Source organism: Hyaena hyaena, unplaced genomic scaffold (genome assembly GCF_003009895.1).
Source record: "Hyaena hyaena isolate Hyena2069 unplaced genomic scaffold, ASM300989v1 scaffold_208, whole genome shotgun sequence".
In the NCBI taxonomy this organism is placed as follows: Eukaryota; Metazoa; Chordata; class Mammalia; order Carnivora; family Hyaenidae; genus Hyaena; species Hyaena hyaena.
Genome location: NW_024080839.1, coordinates 309,121 through 329,811, shown reverse-complemented (window position 1 = coordinate 329,811; position 20,691 = coordinate 309,121). Strand labels below are relative to the sequence as shown.

General features: G+C 39.9%; 1 protein-coding gene across 1 annotated transcript in view; it reads left to right on the top strand.

Moving 5' to 3' along the window:
* Positions 1–2,506: 2,506 nt before the first annotated feature.
* KCNH5 (potassium voltage-gated channel subfamily H member 5) overlaps positions 2,507–20,691 on the top strand; it is a 308,323-nt gene continuing 290,138 nt past the window's right edge. Inside the window, exon 1 of the mRNA XM_039242113.1 lies at positions 2,507–2,579. Within this exon, the coding sequence (XP_039098044.1) occupies positions 2,507–2,579 (73 nt within the window). The remainder of the gene's footprint in view (positions 2,580–20,691) is intronic.

Genomic DNA, 20,691 nt, shown 5'->3' with positions numbered 1-20,691 from the left:
AAGAACGTATAGATCTGAAGCACTGAAGTCTTTCCTGTTAATGATGTTGATGGATTTATCATATCATTTTAGAAGTCTAGAATTGCAAACTATGAATCATATATATCATAAATATTGTGATATATGTAATACATATATGATATAAATATATATATATGTGTGTGTGTGTGTGTGTGTGTGTGTAAAGATTAGCCTGCCTATTACCACCGCAGTCTGTGAATGGCTCATTAGTCTAGACCATGCTGTGTCTGTACACCAGCTTAGTCTCCACGTACACAGGTTATGTAAGACCCATGCGGGCGGGGGCGGGGGGGAGGGGGAATGCAGTTTGTGTGTTTAAGAACGCCTTTCCACTTCTCCGGCGCTTACACATACCCGGGAGCTGTAACCTCAGCCACAAATCTGAACCCTGCCGGTGGCAGGCGGATTAGAGCGATCCAATGTGTGCCTGGGATCCTTGTGACCCTAGGTTAAAACCTGGATTCTGGTTGTGTATTTATGTGTCTCTCGGTCAATGGCAAAGGCCCTACCCCCTGGGTGCTCTGGAGAGAGAGTGGTCGTAACATGAGGCCAGTGATTAATAATCTAGGGGTTTTCAAACAAAGTCAAACACCTTCCCTCTTTCCTGCCTGCCCCAAACCAAAGCTGAGCAGATGTTTCCTAGGACGCCAGCCTGAGCATTCCTGCTGCTTCCGGGCAACTTAGCCTCTTAGCCTCGATCATTTCTAACAGCGGTTATCTAAGATATTATGAGCCCAGCAAAAGGGGACGCCCCCATACAACCGTGCTTTTGCCTTCACTAATCCATGCTTCGCCTAGACACAAACTTCACACCGTGCTGCCGCAGCATTTTTGTCTCTAGTCCTTGATGCTGCTTAACAATCTCCCTTTCTACACGGGCCCAGTGGAGCCTCAGGAAGGGAAGCTGTAGTGCTTCCGAAACTTGAGCGAGCAAGCATCTTGGTACCTGGAGGGCTTGTTAAAACACGTTGTTGGTTGGCCCCAAGAGTTCCTAGTTACCCAGCTTGGGGGTAGAGCCCGATAATTTGCATTTCTCAGAAGTTCTGAGGAGATGCTGCTAGTCAAGGAGCACTTTGAGAACCACTGGTTTAGATAAAAGGTGCCACTGCGTGAGCTCCCCCTTCCCTTTCCATCCTTCCGCGCTCGATTCGCACTTATGCCATTTTCCCTTCTCGGTGGTAGCTTCCTGCATTTGGACTCTGTATTCTGAGCTGATGGAGGCTGTTAGAGAAGATTTCTGCCTGCCTCCCTCCTGCCCCCCCCCCCCCCCCCCCCCCCCCCGCCCTGCGCTGTTTCCGTTCCCACCACCTTCTCTGTTTTTCCACAAATCCTGTCCGCTGCACTCCCCCCCCTCCCCGCGTGTGAATTTATTCACCCTCGTTTCCTACTCCTTGAATTAAGTGCAACCTTTCCCGCAACTTAGCGCGGGTGGCGCTCCGAGGCTCCCGGCTCGGAGGCGCCTCCGCGCGCCAGGTGCAGCGGGAGGCGCAGGGGCCATTCCCGCGCCGGCTCTGCGCGCAGACCCTGGCCGGCCGCAGCTCCTGCGCGTGGGGCAGGGCGGGTGCTGACAGCTCCTCCGCTGAGCTTCGGGCGCGGAAGCCCGGAGGGGGGCGGTAGCAGCGTCAGGTGGCTGCTCTGCGTCCCCGCGCGCCTCCCAGTCAGTCCCTGCTCCGCGCTCAGCCTCAGCTGGAGCGGGAGCTGATCTACACCTTCGCCCCGACAGCTACGTCCTCGGGAGTAGCCGGGGCTCCGGACCCCGGCGGGAGAAGCTGAGATGTGACCCCCTCCGACTGCCCATTGCTCTCTCTGGCACCCTGCCTGCTTTTTCCTTTCCCGCTCCACGGCCCCATTGGACAGCGAACGTTTGTCTGGATCTCCGGGGAGAGAGGAGCGTCCACCCGGCGCACAGCCCGGCAGAAGTTGGGCTCAGCTGGGCAGCCGTGATCCCAGCTGCGCGCGAGGGGTGGGCTAGGGCGGCAGGAAAGGAAGGCTCCGTAAAGGGGTCCGGATCTGGGCTGAGAGGGACTGGGAGCTAGGGCTTGAGCCGACTCTTCCCGCTCCCCGGCCTCGGGGCGCGGGGCAGCGGGAGAAATGCTGAGTCCGCGCCCGGGCGACCGCCGCCGCGGCAGCAGGCTCAGCAGCAGCTTCAGCATCAGCACCGGCGGGACAGCGACAGCGGGGGCGGCGCAGGCGCACTGTGCCCCGCGGAGCCTGCAGTTCCCGAGCCCCGTGTGCGGCACCGCCACAGTCTGGGCAGCGGCGGCCGGGGGAGCGCTACTACCATGAACTGCCTGGTCCTCCTCCCCAGAGCTGCTCATCCGGGTCGGGCTGGAGACACAGTCAGGGGACCCTGTCGCCGCCGCCGCGCCCCCTCTTCTTTCGGCTCGATCTTCTCCTCCACCTTTACCTCCTCTTCCTCCACCTTCTCTTCCTGCATCCCCCCCTCCCCCGCCGCGGATCCTGGCCGCCGCTCTCCAGACCCAGGATGCCGGGGGGCAAGAGAGGGCTGGTGGCACCGCAGAACACATTTTTGGAGAACATCGTCAGGCGCTCCAGTGGTAAGAAGAGTTGCAGTTCAGAACACCCCCACCTCCATCCTCCCCACGCGCGCCCCCCATCCTTCCCAACCCATCCCTCTCCCAAGGGGGAGGGGGGGTGCAGACAGCCCTACCTGGTGGCTTCAGTTACTAGCTGGACCTGACTTGGGGTCCGGAGGAGAGTAAGGTGGTGAAGGAAAGTTAGTTGCACCTCCTCCCCACGACAGACTCCCCTCCCTCCCACCTGTCCAGAGCCCAGAAGTGAAGGGGGAGCTGGTAGGGTGTAGGTTCATCTGGAGAATAAAGTTGAGTTTTCCTTTGATGAGGGATATCTTTCTTGTTCATCCTTTCCCCACCTTTTTTCCCCCTCAAGGAGGCTTCAGGGACTGATCAAATTCTTAAAGTTAATCCTAGCGGAAGGGTTTCCCTCAAGTTGGGAATGGCTGTGAAAGCGGCTACTTAATAAGACATGTCTCTGGAATGGCTTTGGGGCCCAATGAGCACTGCTGAAGGGAACTTGTGCTAGGGAGAGGAGTTGGAGTTGAACCTGAGAGAGTCAGTACTTGAAAAATGGGAAGCCAATTACTGTGGTTAAGTTTGTGTTTAAAGTTTCTTTATTTTAATTTTTTTCACTCTGCATTGCTCTTTATTAATCTATATGATATATTTCATTTGATTTAAACAGGAGAAATGTAAAAGGGAAGCAATAGCTACTGTGCTCTTCAAGAGCTGGAGTAAGAATTCAAAAAATTCTTTGCTACCGATTGTAAGGTTTTCTTGCCTTGAAGTGTCTTTAAAATGCCATCCATTTACAAATTCATTTCCTTCAAGATATTCTGAATGGAGATCATTATATAGTTCACATTTTAAGACCCTAAAAACTTTGCATATTTCCTAAATCTACATCTTTCCTGTCTTTTTAATTCTTTTATATAATTTCCAATTTTACAAGCAAGATATGTAAAGTGTCCTTCAAAGTTTTTTTTTTTCCTTCAGAGGCCTGTTATTTTATTTTGAGATCTTTTATTGGGCAACTTATGAGAAAGATATTGCTGCATATTGATTCCAGTAGAGCTTGAACCAAAGCAATGGAAATACCCTATGCAGTTCCATAATTCATTGTTTACTCATTCATTGAAACAATATTTATTTGGGTGCCATGTACAAGAGACACTCTATGGGGTCCTTTGGATAAAAGGAATGATTAAGACAATTCTGTTCTCAAGAAGCTCTCTGCCTAGTGGGTAAGACAGAGTCACACTAAAATAATAATAAATAATTAAATACAATTATGCTTTCCTTGAATTGGTTGACTAGATCATAGTAATTCTTAGATTAGGATCATAATAGCCTTGGTCTAATTTTTAAAAAATCTATAATATTTTTGGCTATTCCAGTGTGATTTGAAATGTGTTTTTGATTTTTTATGATAATATAAAATACAAATTCATAATGATAGGCAGTTTCTATGTTTATACCTACCTTCATGTATTTGTGTTAAATGAAGACCTAGAATACAAGGGGATGGTACTATTAAAATAACCAGTTTGGAAACTTTAAATGTTATTGGAATCATCTACTTCAAATACATACATTTATTTCCTCTTTCTCATCCTCTTGGGTTATTTCAATTCCATACAATTTGGTCCATGAGGGGACTTGTCAGAGAAGGCCTGAAAAAACTCATAGGCTCTCTGTTTCTCTTCACGATGACCAGAAAGAAGATGAGAATTTCTTGACCGAAGTTTAGTAATATAGCATCTTTGGTTGAAACTTCTTCTACAGAGTGGAACTATGAGCCAGTTTGTAGAATATCTTTTATTTCAGATTTAGTAGGCAATTAAGACTTACCTTAATATGGCTTAGAAATATCTGCTTCTGCCACCTCTTATTTTATACCTACCATCCAAATCAATGAATGTTTAATTGTTTTGACACTTCATGTTCATAGTTGCTTCATTGGTTTAATGTTTCTTTCAATGGATAACAATACCAAGTGCAAATGAAAATGTATCTGTTTTGGCATTTAAAATGTCGCTTCTAATTGCTTATGGCTAGCTTTTAAGACCACTACTCAAAATCTCCAAGCTTTGTTTGCAAAGTATTGGCTATGTGAGGTAAGTATGTGCATGTGTAGGTAGTAAAAATTAGAAAGTCTCAGTACTACTTTTACAGGAAGAGCCCCAGAAATTGAGAATTACAGTATTAAATTGGTCTGCACATTCATGTGGGAGTATCCCACAGTTGTTGCCATTTCTATATGATTTGGCAGAGAAATAGAAAAATTCATTCTGAGAAATTGTTTAATTGAGACTAACAGAGAAAATTCCCTTCAGGATTCTCACAGATGGATGAGGTTTGTCACAGAGAAGTTTTCATTATTCACTAACTTAACAACACTGAAATTGAAGTGTTGACAGAGCTTTAGTGGAAAAGACAGAAACTGAAGAAAGATAGACTGGGTAGTGGAAAAGACAGAAATTGAAGAACGATGGGCTGGGGTTGCCTACTTGCCCTTACCTCATGAAATACTTCTCTTTCTCATACAATACCATTTTCCTCTTATGAAAAGATCAGATCTTTTACTGAGCGTGAGATGAAATAGCCACGTATACAGAGAGATGTACACAGATACACTACAGACAGGCATCCATCCAGATACAAAGATGGATGTACAGGGGAAAAAAACCTCTCTTGTACACACAAAGAGCAAAAGGGAGATATGGAAAGTAATAAATACAGAAAAAGAGACACAAAGAGGGAAATATCAGATTTGGAAGAGTAATGGCCACAAAAAACATCAGGCACTAATTTGTCCACGGATATCAGTAATGAACTGAAATCACAGCTAATTAGACATCTATCAGAGAACTTCTTCATGATTTGGAACAAAAGAGCACAAAGTGTGGTCTATTTAGATATAGCTTTTAAACCAGAGGACTTCCTAATAAAGTTCCTAACTCCTCATTTGCAATTTCCCAGAATAACAGTGCTGCATTCTGTGCCCTAGAGTAGCACTAGCTCCTTTTTGCTGTTGCTTTACACCTCTTCAGATTGGATTTTTATTTTCCTTATTTGGTTGACTCAGTCTGTTATGGGGAAGCATTTCAAAGTGTTATTGGTGATTCAAAGTCTATAAAATAAAATAATGAGGGCCATTGAGTAGGATGGATACAAACATACTTTATGGCCAAATCTCACAAGAGAAGAAGTAGGGAATTCCTCTTTTTAGTTTTAAGATAAAAGACAATATTGGTGTTAGATAAATAAAAGGAATTACAATAATTCTTAACATGTGATTTTAGTAGCTGTTGAGAGCCCATTATTAGTAGCCTAAGAAGTTGTAAAGGTCAAAAGTATAAGTGTAATAGCAAGGTTTAGATCCAGTTTGGGCTAGGAGGTTCAAAATAAGTTGCTAGGAATGAAAAGTTTGGAACTATGGGATGAGTTGATTACCTGTGTAACATGCCTTGTGCCCCAGCCCAAAGTACTTCTTGACTGAAGCCATGTCTGGCACGTTATTAGGCTGTCTTCTCTTGCTTAATTGTTAATTATTTGTGCAGACTCTTCATCAGTATACATTGGACTGTAGGGAGTAGAAAACTTGTGGGTGGAGGGTAAATACCTGAAAGAAAATGAGTATTTTAAGAATTATAGGTGACAGTTTAGATTCAGATGAAACAAAACATTATCAAAGCCTTCAATCTGATTATGTCTTTGGGTAGCACATTTTATTCATATGTTGTCTTTGATTCCTTAGAATAGAGGCAGAAATGATTCGTTTCCAGACAGTGAACTAGGTTGCCATTTTGAAATATTATACATACCAAATTTAATGTGTTTTTATTAGAATTTAATTATTGTTCTTTAATATTTTAAACTTTACAAAAATCTATAAATGTTTTTCTCTTTAGAGGAAAAAAAGGGGCTCAGGAAAGAAGAAACAGAAAAGGTGGTATTTTATCAACTGCTTAACCTGCAAGAGAAAAAGTTCAATATACTCGATTTTCCATTATTGCTTGAGATATCTACATTGTACAAGCACTTTCTTGACTTAGTCATCTCTTATAGGAAAATCCAAAATTATTTTTTTGCTATAATTTAGATTTGTAAAAACTAAGATGTTAAAAGAGAACCTAGAGAAGAAATAAAGAACTAGTGATTTAAAAATAAAACAAAAAAAGATATCCTACCTCTTTAGTAGCATCCAATGTAAAAGAAATGATGAAAAACATTCTTTTTGGCATAAAGTTCCTGATATTTTTTCTTGAAAGATTTTCTTTAACATCTAAACCATTATTGAGGAAATACTGATAGAACCACATTGTGTTTGATTGGTTTACTCAGGTATTACAATGTATCATTTTTACTTTTAAAATATCACAGAGGTTGAAATTATACTGACCGCTCCCTAAATGATATTTATAAATAAGCCAGTGGATTTGTCTCTTGCTCTAGAGCCCACAGTGTATTATGTAATGAGTAGCAGTGCTTTGCTGACCAGAACTCTGCTTATCCCAGATCACTCTTGTTTTCACCAGAAATTGCCCTCTTTGTCTGTCTTTTGCATGATTCCTGAAGTAGGTGTGTAAGAACTCCAGGTACCTAGCTATCCTTTAACTGCCCTCCTGAAGGAACCATGCAAGACACTAGTTTTTAGTAGAAGACAGCAGCTATGAATATTTTAATTGACAGTGATGAGTTGACTTCCAACAAGAAATCCTTTAGCTTAGTCAATATTTGTCTTTTACTTTAATTGTTAATAACAGCTGTTTGTGAGCACGGAGAACAGCGCTTCTGTGTTCTCCAGTGCATGGCCTAGGAAAAAGGTTGTATTGTTCTCCAAATCTCTGTAGATAGTATTTACCACAAGAGGTCACTATCGGTTCTATCACAGGTGAACCAAGCAGTACATATCTTCCTTTTCCCGTATTTGTGATTCTTCCCTCCAGTTGGATTGGAGGTTAAAATCAATGTAATTAGTTGTTAGTAATTGGGAGAAAATATCTAAAATGTAAGACATATAGGGAAGTGAAATGAAGAAAGATACTCATTTCTTTTAATTATTACAGTCTTATTTTAGTTGCTAAAGTAAATTAAATAAATTTATTTTATGACTAAATAAATTGGATATTAATAGAAATAGTTCATGTAAAGAAATATATTTAAATACATTTGAGACTAGTATAATATTTACTTTAGCAGATGAACATAATATTTTTATAATAAACCATTTCACCCTGGTGGTAATATATGTGAAATATAAGGTTTTGCAGAAAAATGCCATATAAATAAAATTTCAACAAAATTCTCCCTCTAGAGATATCTTGATATAATCATATTAAATCGGTGAAGTATGATCAGTTCCTGACTGTGCTTTGATTTTATTGGAAGCTAGTTCACAGATTTATAGTTATTTTTCTACAATATTATATGAATCTGATATTTTCATGTTATCCAAACTTTTAAAATAAAATACAGAGCTAAAGCAAATATTCTCTGAAATTTTCCTAACTTATTAAACTTTTCCCAGAATATAGTTGAAGATAATATTGTTTTAAGAAGTTTTGTTTCTGGTCAATCAGAAAGTCTGAATCTTGGTTTCAAGAATTTCTCTTTCTTTTTCGTGGGATTAGAAACCAAGCATTTGGAGATGCTTTAAAATGTCCCAAACAAAATTAGTTTTAAATGGAAAAATTAAAGATAGTAGTCTTGAAAGTTATATGAAATTTTATTGAAATAGATTTCTTTCTCAGGGTCTGTTCCCATTAGAAAAATACACATACTAAGTATGAAGTCCTATTTCTTGAGATATGAGCTTAGGCGCACAGTTATAGCAGTCCCTAGAGGTAATGACATATAACTAGGAAGTCATGTTGCTCTATGAACTAAGCTTCTTAAAGATACGGATCACACCTCACACATACTTCTTTATCTTCCACTGTGAAGAGCACATAGCACCAAATACTAGTTGAATAAATGTCTTTTGATTTTGTCTCCTAAATTAAACAAGTCCATAATGGATTTTTTTCCAAAACAATGCCGATTAAATTTATTAGGTAAGCTTGTATAAGTGATTGCATAGTTTGAAGCATTTAGTCAATGGATAGATTTGAAAGCACAAATGGCACTGTATAGGGCAGCTTACATGGGACTCGTGAGAGCATAAGAGATGAACGCGAAAGTGATCTCAAGCTCCTCTCCTATTCCAACTTGATGCACAGCTAAAATACTTTCGACTGCTCTTATTCTACTCTCTAAAAGTTTAAAAACTAGACTGTTTTATACAAGAAAGAACCATATAGAAATTTGTAGCTTCTAATTAAGTTTTTTCTTTTCTTTTTTAAAATAATTTTACAGTTAGGAGATGGCAGGTTTTCTCCTTGGGAACCAATCCTTACCAGTTGAAGTATCTTCTGAGTGAGTTTTGCCTTGAAGAGCAGCTTGCAGTTCTGTGTAGTATAGCACCGAAGAGGGAAAATGGATTTTGGCTTTTTAGAGATGGCAGGGCCGGGCTCACCAAGTTTAACTGAAAATCAGACAACTCACTTGGATTGAGGGTAGAAGTTAACCTTTATCCTGATCTTTTCTGTAAGCCTTTTCTGGCTCCTGGTATGTTTTTTATTTGGATCAGGTTAAAGCACAATGAATTTATTTTCGTATGTTTATAGTATTGAAAGAATAGAAGAATTCTTCAACAAGGGTTAAAAGGCTCCAGAATAGGGGCGCCTGGGTGGCTTAGTCGGTTAAGTGTCCGACTTTCGCTTAGGTCATGATCTCATGGTTCTTGGGTTCGAGCCCCGCGTCGGGCTCTGTGCTGACTGCCAGCTCAGAGCCTGGAGCCTGTTTCAGAGTCTGTGTCTCCCTCTCTCTCTGACCCTCCCCTGCTCACACTGTCTCTCTCTCTCTCTCTCCTAGAAATGAATAAAACATTAAAAAAAAAAAAAAGGGCTCCAGAATAAAATCGCCTACAAACAGCTCCCATTCTTTGGCTTGATGCTCATACTCTTTTTGGTTAATAATTCATTAATGAAACAAAAATATATTGAGTGCCTCTATGTGCCAGGCCTGGATCTAAAGCTCTGGGGATACATAATACAAACAATGATAGAAATAATGTTTCTTTTCTTTCTTTTTTTTTCCTGTGAGGGACAGTGTACATATTGGTTAGGAACCATGGGTTCTGCAGGCTTGCATTAGAGTCTTGGCTCCCATGCTTACTAGCTCTGTGACTTGCTTATTCTTCCCTAGTTTTCTCCTTTGTAATATACAATAATAAAAGTACCTAGCTTATGGTGTTGGAGTGAGGAGTAAATGAGGTGAAACATACAAAGTACTGAGAACAGTATCTGGCACATAACAAATACTATGTCAGTATCTGTGCGTTTAGTTACTACTGTCATTTGGATGTTTAAATCTTTGGACCATCTGTAGTTCTTGGTCACCGTTTTCCTTTGCACCTCTTTCACGTTGAAATGCCCTAGAAGATTACAAATGAGTGTTCTTGTGAATCCAAAGGGCTTTCATTAGTCTATATTTTTCTGACTTTGCAGGATTTGAGACTATGCTACCCTAACCTCTCTGACACTTGTTTGTCTTTTGGCTTTCATGACTTTGCACTTTCTTCTGTTCTTTTTCCTGGATTCTCTTTCTAGCCCCTTTCTATTCCTTTCCGGTTCCCTTTCTCCTCTCTTCCTTGCCCTGTCACTCCCTTCTCCTCCCCTCCCTTCTCCTCCCCTCCCATCTCCTCCCCTCCCTTCTCCTCCCCTCTCCTGAAGAATGAATAGTCTTCCAGGTTCAAACTTCAATTGTCTTTCTTACACATCTTCACCCTCCTTTTCAGAGCAAGCTTGTCCTCTGTCATAATTTAAACTCTATCCTCTCTGTGCCCCAGTCCTGTGTTTCTAGTAGCCTCTTCTTGTACTTCTCACAAGTAATCTAAACCCAAAATGTGGCCAGAATTGAATTTACCATTAGTTTTGGCTTCAAACAGACTTTTGGATTTTGCTGTCTCCCCATCTCTGTCAAAGGTGTCTTTAATATTTTACTCTTTTAACAGGATCACACGTATAAATTAACAGAGAACAAACTGATGGTTGCTAGAGGGAAGGAGGATGGAAGGATGGGCAGAATGGGTAAAGGTGAGTGGGAGATACAGGCTTCTACTTATAGAATGAGTAAGTCGTGAGAATAAAAGGTACATGATAGGAAATATAGTCAATGGCATTGTAATAGCATCACATGGTGACAGATGGTGGCCACACTTGTGATTATAGCATGACTTCTAGAGACATTGAATCACTATGTTGTACACATGAAACTAATGCAACATTGTGTGTTGAAGCTAGACTCAAATAAAACCATTTTTAAAAATTTTAGTCTTTTAGTCTAGAAATCTGAGGGTCTTCTTTGGCTTCTGGGCCATTTCTAAAGCTTTCTCTCTCCTAGACCAGCCATAGTCAAAGTAACGTGCAATCTTTCTGAGCCTCTGTGGGGGCAGTTCTTTCTTTCTTTCTTTCTTTCTTTCTTTCTTTCTTTCTTTCTTTCTTTCTTTCTTTCTCTTTCTTTCTTTCTTTCTTTCTTTCTTTCTTTCTTTCTTTCTTTCTAATGTTTATTTATTTTTGAGAGAGAGAGAGACAGAGTGCAAGTGGCGGAGGGGCAGAGAGAGAGAGAGAGAGAGACAGAATCCAAAGCAGGCACCAGGCTCTGAGCTGTCAGCACAGAGCCTGACGTGGGGCTCAAACTCCCAGGCTGTGAGATCATGACTTGAGCCGAAGTTGGACGCTTAACTGACTGAGCCACCCAGGGGCTGTGGGGGCATTTCTAAGGCTCAGAGAACAGTGCTTTCCACAGAGCAAAGGCATTTCCATCTTGATGACAGAGATTCCTGTCCCAGTGACAGGAGCCCTTACCCATGGTGAAACAGTGGGCCTCAATAGGATTAGAAGCCTTACCTTGCAAGTTGGTGGAAAGACTCAGCAAAGCCATAAATGTAGCAGATCTTGCACTGTACCCTCTCATAGTAAGGGATTAATAAATATTCACCTTTTCCTATTTTCTTAAGGTGAGGCAGGAGAGATTTTCTTTCTTTCTTTCTTTCTTTCTTTCTTTCTTTCTTTCTTTCTTATTTAACCTCAAGAAAGCAAAATATTAAGTAGTTGAGATTTTAAGTTCTGAATTGATGAGTCTGAACTTAAAACATTTGGACTTACTTGACCAAGGGCCTACTTATTTGGAAAAAAAAAACCCAAATCCCAAACAAACAAACACCACTCCTCCCTCCAACAAAAAACTACTCTTTGGAGCCAAAGAAACATCAGTACTTTTTAGCTCAGTAACTGGCAGTGCTTACAGAGGCCAAAGAAGAAGGCAGAAATGTCAGCCTCTTTGTAACTGGCCCAGTGAAATCTGGCCAAAGTAGAGAATTGAATTGAATTTGTGATCTGTATCTTTCCCTTGTACCATTAGCTCCTATTGCATAGATAATAGGAAAGAAAATAGAACAAAGCTTTAGAAAATTAATTAGATTGTAAATGCATTTACAAAAAGCTTTGCTTCTGTATTTCTACCAGGTGTGCAAGTTACACTCATCTTTTAATTGGAATTCTTCATTAGTTTTGTAGTCATTAGTGTTGATTGCCTTAAAAGGTTAACTTCAAAGAAAATATATAGTCCCTTTAGAACAGATGCAAAACAAAGTTTGCTTATCTGCAGGATTAAAAAATGATGCTTAACCATTAAATATGTAATACGCCCCCCCCAAACACATTTTGACTGATTTAATCCAAGATTATATAACTAGTGACTGTCTTATGGCTTTAGGGATTTTAAGAAATTTCATTGTAATTTTACTGTAAATTCAGTAAAAATTTGTCATTATCTATATCAGGGTTAAGGTTTTCTGTTGTATTCTGAAACTATGAGTCATATAGGTCATTACTGCAGTTACCTTTTGCTTCCAATAATTTTGACCAGTATGCTTTTTAGAAACCCATCTTCTCAGTAGTAGAAATTTTGATTGTTGGAAATTCCTTTGTGTGTGTGTGTAGAAATATTTTACTTAACAAAATTGCTATTATTCCTACCATTAAAATTTTAGAAATGTGTGTTAAACAATCTCATGTATTCTGAGCTACTTTGGCTAGATGGAAAAAATGATGAAGTTAATGCCATCAAAGAAACATAGAAACTTAAAAAAATGTACCTTTGATCTTGAAGGAGATGAAAAGTGGAGGCATATTTTTATCTTTGATGACAGCTGAACAAGTTTGAATAAATTAAGATATTTTTTGCATATTTCAAACTCCCACAGTGATGGTCTGCTTAATGTTGCCAATATTATTATATAATAGTCTCATTGTGGAAGGTACAAGGTTTATGTGTCTACACACACACACACACACACACACACACACTCACACTTACTCCCTTGCTATAGAGCTGTTGGGTGAAGGTGTATTTGGAAGAATGGGAAAGAGACCAGCCTTATATTCTGTTATTACATAGTGGAAGTGAACAATGCATCACCCAGAAATCAATATTGTGCATGTGGATATGACATATAAGTTATTTATGCTTTTGTTTAGCCATCTGTACCAGAATCGTATTTAACCCAAATAACACATGCTATATGTGCTGTGGGGATTATTCTACTGTTACTGTTCTATAGATACATTGGATGTATCTATAGCTATCACTCACCCAGAAGACAAGTTTAAAAAATAATATACACTCCATGATATAAATTTACAACTTTCCAGAGTGCAGAGAAATTTGCTTGGAAACCTCTGATTTTTTTTTTTTTTTTTTACAGAATTGTCAGTTCTTTGAAGAAAAATACCTAGCACAGTCCTTATCTATATTCTTGACAATTTTCATCATTTCTATAATTATTGTTTGTTGATTGTATGACTTTAAATTTTTTTAGTGTTTATTTATTTTTGAAAGAGAGAGACACACACACCGGAGTACGAGTGGGGGAGGGGCAAAGGAAGAGGGAGACACAGAATCCGAAGTAGGCTCCAGGCTCTGAGGTGTTAGCACAGAGCCCAACAGAGGGCTCAAAGTCAGGAACCATGAGATCATGACCTGAATTGAAGTCAGATGCTTAACTGACTGAACCACCCTGGTGCCCCTGATTGTATGACTTTAAATAGCAATCAAAATTTTTATATTTGATTTGATCATTCAACAAATACTTGTGGGGATTCACTGATGAATAAACAGAGACATGGTCTCTGACTTCAGGGAACTCAAAGTCTGGTAGGGGAGAAAGGCATTCAACAAACTCGCATCAAATATATAATTACAAACTCTGGTAAGCATTGTGAAGAAAAGGAAAGGGTGTTGTGACTAAGTGTAACAGGGATTCATTTCACTTGGGAGACATGTCAAGGAAGGCCTTTCTAAGGGAGTAGTATAAAGTGGAGACCGAAAGTTAAGACATAGCTAGATAATAAGTGGGCAGAAAAATATTTCAGGTGAAACAGACGAACAGTCCTAAGGAGAGACAGAGAAAATGTGTTGCCAAGTTTGTGAAGTCCGAAGGCAAGTGTGGTTGGATTGCAGTGAGCAAAAAAAGAGAAAGTCGGGGTCTGGTTCTTCAGGGTGAGGTGTTTGCTTTGTATTCCAACTGCAGTGGACAAATCTCTGGGTCATAAGGATTATTTGTATAATGATAAGTTAGGTCAGAAGGAGGAGGAGCCGTAGTAGGGGACCAGCCAGGAGACTGTTGGAATAGACCAGGCAAGAGATAATGGTGGCTTGGGCTGGGATGGGAGCAGTAGAGATGGAGAGAAGTAGATGGATCGGACATGTTTCATTAGTAGAATTATTAAGGTTTAGTGATGAACTGGATGGCATAAATGAAGAGGTGTGAAAGGATGCCTTTCTGGGTTTTGGCTTGAGCATCTGAGGATAGATAGAGGTAGGGAAGATTTCCCTGAGAGCCAGGTTTGGAGTGAAGCTCTGGACATAACCTACATCATTGCTTTATCTAGCTCCCTTTCATTCCCTTGAAGTGAAGAAGAGTGAAGCCAATGGGGGTCTTAGTTCAGTGTGATTGTGTGCAGAGGGGACTAGTGTATTCCACTTACAGAAGTTCAGAAAAGAATATCATAGGCTGGTAATTAGCTTGGTTGGTCTGGTTGTACTTGTAGATTACAAACATGCAGCTTCAGATTTTCATAAGAGTCTGATTCAGACCGGAAACCAAGTAAATTTTTGAATAAAACCAAAATCCCAAACCCAAACTTAAATTTATAATGAATATTTGACAATAAGCATTGTTGAAATGCCCTTTTTAACCAATTGATTTTGGAAAACATTAGGAATTACTACATGGATTTTATTGTGCTGCTTTTAAGCTTCAAGTTTCCCTCTTTGGTCACTGATTTTCGGAACGTGCATCCTTTAGCTCTTTGATTCAGAAGATTTGGAGGGTGGAGTGCTACTTGAAGTTCTGAGCACCTGCCATCAAGCCCTTCTTCACAGAGGCTCTTGGAATTTGGAGAGCATCTTGAAATAGCTCTCAGCCAGCTTTTTGGGCTTCCACCTGCACTGAACCTCTGTTGGAGGGGCTCTGTCCTGGGTGGTAAGGCTTTCAGGATAACAGCCCCAGTTTCTGGGTGGTGTGCCTCCCCCAAGTTAGGACTAAATGAATATAGTCAGAGGGAAAATCCTGTTGATTGCCCTCAGAGGCAATCCTAGACCTTGGAAAAACTATACATTACTGAAAGTGTTTTGTTCAGTGTTTGGTGGATTATTTTTGTGAAGTGCTTTTCCTTTCTCACCCCGACTTGCTATCTTTGCTCTTCCTCAGTACTCTGGAATTCTTTTGTGTGTCTCCTCACTTCCTAAAATATCTGAAAACTTCTCAGTGCTAGGGCTCTGAGGGTCATCTTGCAAAGAAAGTTGAAGGGAGAGGGAGGGAGGGAGAGAAAAGAGAGAGAGAGAGAGATTTACTACTCCAAAAGGTGTTTCACTTTGTTAATGTCCATGGAGTTTTTGGACCACAGAAAGGTAGAGTTTCCTTGAAAACAAAACAAAATAAAAAAAAATTAAAAAAAAACTGTCTAATCATATCAGATACAGGTAATAACGGAGTAGCTCAGAGGGAAATACTTTTTCTGGAATTGCTATAGAAAGGAAAAGAGCATCTCCCATACTTTTATATTGTTGTCATTGACCAAATATAACTTTTCTTCTTATCAGTCAATATTGTTGTCATTGACCCAATATAACTTCTCTTCTTCTTATCAGTCAAGACTATTGACCTCGTAGTTTGTACATGATCTCCTTTAGGAATGGGATTAATATGCAGTAACATAGAATGTGGTTATTTTCCTGTTATCTGAAGAAATGGCACTGTAATAAGGAAGTGCATCTTTTATGCTCAAACAAAGCCAAACAAAAGCTTAGCAGTTCAAAACTATACTGTGAGAGTATAGAAAGTCTTAGTCAGTGAGGCCTGGCTGTGTCTTTGTCTCCCACCAGACCCTTTTTTCCTGTGTGCACTGTGTCCTTTAACTTTCCTGGTCTGCTTTCCCATCCATGAAAGGAAGGAAAGCATGTGTAAGATGAGTGCATTCGTGGGCTTGAAGATCACTGATGATCTTGTTAAAATGCGAGTTCTGATTCATCAGGTCTGTGGTGGGTCCCAGAGTCTGCATTGCTAGCAGACTTCAGGTGGTATTGGTCCACACTTTGAGTAGCAAAGTACTAGGTCTGTTTCCCAAAGTTGGCTGAGCATGGGACTTTTCCTTCAGTGGCTGTATTTTTGTGTTCTGTCTTTAGGGAGTCTATTCAGTGTGTCTGTATTAGGATTTAGGATCTTTATTTTTGGTATTTTTGACACTCCTGACAGGCTTCTAAGGGAGCCACCAGTATTGTGGAATTCTTGCAGTAGATTAGTGCTCCTCCACTCTGGCTGCACATTAAGGCCACCTTAGAAGATTTCAGAACAAATACTGATGCCTGGATTGTACCCAGACCTATTAAAACAGAATCTTTGAGGGTGAGGCCTGGAATGAGTAACTCCTGGGGCCGCTTCCAATTCCCCTCAATCTTCATCCCAATGAAATATGCAGTCAAAATTCAGAGAAGCTCATGATGATTCCTAGTGGGCCATTTTGAATCAGGGTCTTGTGGTTTCTCTTTTGACCTTCTAATCCTTGAGGGAAGAGTGCTTGTTTTATTTCATGTCTATCTCTGAGAAAGCACTGGATGGTCTTTCAAAAAATAGGAGATGTTTCAAGACTTAGTCCCTTGCAGAGATTCTCTTGAGAATCTGTTTATGTGTAGAATTACAGCTTCTGAAATGTTGTCCTGGGCTGCTACCACCCAGTAGGGATAATGAACTGATTCTCGGGCTCCTCATGCAGAAACATAGTGTATATTAGAATAATTTGGACAAGAAATGCATGCAATCATCTTCAAGGATTGAAGCAATCTAGATCCCAAGAAGGTTGAATTTTCCAGAATTCATGGCTCTTGATGTGCTACGAGTTGTGGGGACAAATCAGAACTGGTTTCCTTAGAAAGATTAGTTGGGGGCGCCTGAGTGGCTTAGTTGGTTAAGCGTCTGACTTTTGCTTAGGTCATCTTGCAGTTCGTGGGTTCAAGCCCTGCGTCGGGCTCTGTGCTGACTGCCAGCTCAGAGCCTGGAGCCTGTTTCAGTCTGTGACTCCCTCTCCCTCTGACCCTCCCCTGCTCGCGCTGTCTCTCTCTCTCTCTCCTAGAAATAAAGAAAACATTAAAAAAAAAAGATTAGTTGATAAATATCTTAGTCTATTTGGGCTACTCTAACAAAATGTCATAAATTGGGTGGCTTTTTAACAACAGAAATTTATTTCTCATAGTTCTGGAGGCTGGAAGTCTGAGATCAAGCATGGTTCGGTTCTAGTGAGAACTTTCCTTCTGGTGGCAGACAGCTGACTTCTTATTGTATCCTCACATGGTGGAGAACAGCAGAGAAGGCAAACTATCTTGTGTCTCTTATAAGGGCACTAATCTCATTCATGGGGGACTTTACCCTCATGAGCTTGTTGAATCCTAACCACATCCCAAAGGCTCTACCTCCTAATGCCTTCACATGAGAGGCAGGGTTTCAACATATGAATTTTGGGAGTACATGAACATTCAGTCCAGAACAATGAGGGTGGGGTGGTCACCAAGAATTCTGGGCGATTAACGTAATAGCTTTGTGTTTCCAAAACTTCTTAACTGGTCTCACTTTCAAGATTTGCAACTCATCTCCTTTGCAGAGAAGTTGTCTCTCAGTTGCCAGATTGCTCAGATTGCTTTCCCAACCATTTTTTTTTTAAAAATTTAAACATTTATTCATTTTTGAGAGACAGAGCATGAGCTGGGGAGGGGCAGAAAGAGAGGGAGACAGAATCCAAAGCAGGCTTCAGGTTCCAAGCTGTCAGCACAGAGCCCAATGCGGGGCTTGAACCCATGAACTGTGAGATCATGACCTGAGATGGAGTCAGATGCTTAATCAACTGAACCACCCAAGCACCCCTCTCCACCATGTTTTAAAGCCAAAAGAAATTAAAAACTTCCAGGAAAAAATTGTAATTAGCTTGCTATCCTTTTATTAATGTTTGTTAATAATACCAGATTTCACATTCACTGAAACAATAATTTTTATGAGCATAGGGAAATGGAACAGTTGTATAATATTTCAGATTCACAAATTATGTTTTAATTAACAAGTAGACAAATATCCCAAGGAAGATCCTGGACAGTCTGCTTAGTATTTATCAGTTTTCATCTAATTTAGCCTTTGACATGGAAAGGAAATCTGTTTCCCCTTCTTTTGTCCCCAAGTCTCTCCTCCTAATATTTTATTTTGTAGTTTAGCTTTCAGTGATTAATACAATTTTATAGGTTCTGGTTTGCAGGATCAATATTTAAATATCTGTGTTTTTTTCCTAGTTCATTGCTTGTACACACATATGCAGAGCTCACACATAGGATGCTCTCTGCATATATGACACAATTGTACAAGAATTTTGTACATAATAAATAATAACAGTTATTAGTTAATAAAGACTTTTTGCTCTAATTGGCTTATAAAGATTTTGCTTGCATTATTCTATTTTATCTCCATAAATTACCCAGAGTGGTAGGTATTGCTATCTCCAGTTTGTATGTGAGGAAACCAATAACCTAATAAAAACTCCCTGGGTTTTTCAGAGTAGTTCCCTTGGCAGTAATGAGAAGGGACCCAAGTGCTGGCAGAAAGTTTGGCTCTGTGGTAATTTGATTGTTATGAATATTTACCAGTTGACGACTTGTTATAGGAAGTACCTGGCACTGAGGCTGATTTTCTCAATTACAGTTTTATAAAACATTCAGAAATGAGAAAAGCAGTTCTTAAGCTTGTCCACCATAAACCCAGAGTACATATTGCTAACATGCAATGATTAAGACCTTGAGGTAAGGGCTAGTGAACACACAGTTACTTCACCCTCTGAGGGTCTAAATGGATAATATCAAACTTGAAGCATAAAGATAATTGGATACCATATTTCCTAGACTATTAATTTTTAAGTTGGTTTAAAAAAACTCCCTTCTGAGTTGTTAGGTCTGATTGAATTTGTTAGTGAATACTTATGTATAGCTGGTAAATATCTGAATAGTCCATATTCTATGGTTATTGGTTAAAATCAAGTATATATTATTAAAAATGGGATTGATTCCAACTTCTGTGGGTTTATTTCCCCCTTGAACAACTCTGTTTTCAAGCTAAAATGACAATCCTCCCTATAGTGAGTTGCATTAGGACTTCATTCTTAGAAGTCCTACTTTTCTATTTCCTACTTTCCTATTCCAGCAAAAGAAAAAAAAAAAAGACACAATTCTACCTAAAAAAGTTTGAATTTGCAAATATCTCAGTCAAGAATTAGAATTTAGAGAATCTCTGTCATAGTTGCTGCTCCTGGAGAATCTGGTCCTGGTGAATCTCTGACTCATCACAGAATGGAGTTGTTTTCTAGATTAGAGAAAGCAGGTACGATAATCTATAGATAACAGGTAGATAATCTGTCACAATGCCTAGCACAGAGTATGGGCTCTGCTAAAGGTTGCTTTATTTTTCTTATTACATGGAGTTACTAGAATATAAGTGAAGTAATATATCAACAATAAATGAATGATCATAGCTAGGCCCTTTTGAGCTGGAGTCTTAATTTTCTCATTATTGAAAATGGTATGATGGGAGCAGTTTAATATTTTTAATAGCAGAGTTAACTAGGAATAGTTTGAGCTCCTAATCCAAATCCTAACAAATGTCTTGAAATCAAGTCTGTTTATGACAGAGGGAGGGCTGCAAGACTTTGGGGGTGTTTAGGATATTGTGAAATATAACTCTTACTTTGGGGTATAAAATTGATTTAATGCATCTTGACTAGTGCACCAAAAAATTGAGATAGAGTAAAAAAGAGGACCTTTTTTTGATGTTTATGGTAGTTCTTTTTTAGGATCTTTGGTTTCTATTTCCTTGGATACAGGCAATTATTTCAATCAATGAATAATTACTCTGCTGCAACTCCTGTAGGCACAGTAGGCACAAAATTTAGACTCCTTAGGACTATATTATCTAAGAAGTTAAAAAGCAGCATATATAAAGTATTTAGAGAGGCACTGCATACTAAATTTCATGATACCAATTATATAAAGAGATCCCTGTATGAGTACATTAATTCATTTGTTTATTGATATATCCAACCAGCAAGCAAGCGTGTACTATGTGCCCGGCACCGTGTTAGGTAGGGGGATCAAATGGGACCAAAATGGATATAGGCTTTGTCTGTATAGAGCTTATAGCCCAACAGGCAGACATACATTCATCATATCATAATACGAATAGGTTTAAGACTGAAACTGTGATAAGGGCTATGAGGAAGAGATGTGTTATGTCTGAAATTATTAGGGCTGACCTGGTCAGAAGGTCAGGGAAAGATTTACTGAGGTCATGACAATTGAGTTAAGAGCTAAATAATTGCAGGTGTCAATCAGATAAGTAAGGAAAAGAATGGTGTTTAGGCAAAGAGGATGGCAAGTTAAAAGGCCCTATGATGGAGGAGGTTGAAGCTTACAAAAACATAAGGAAAATAAATGTAGAGGA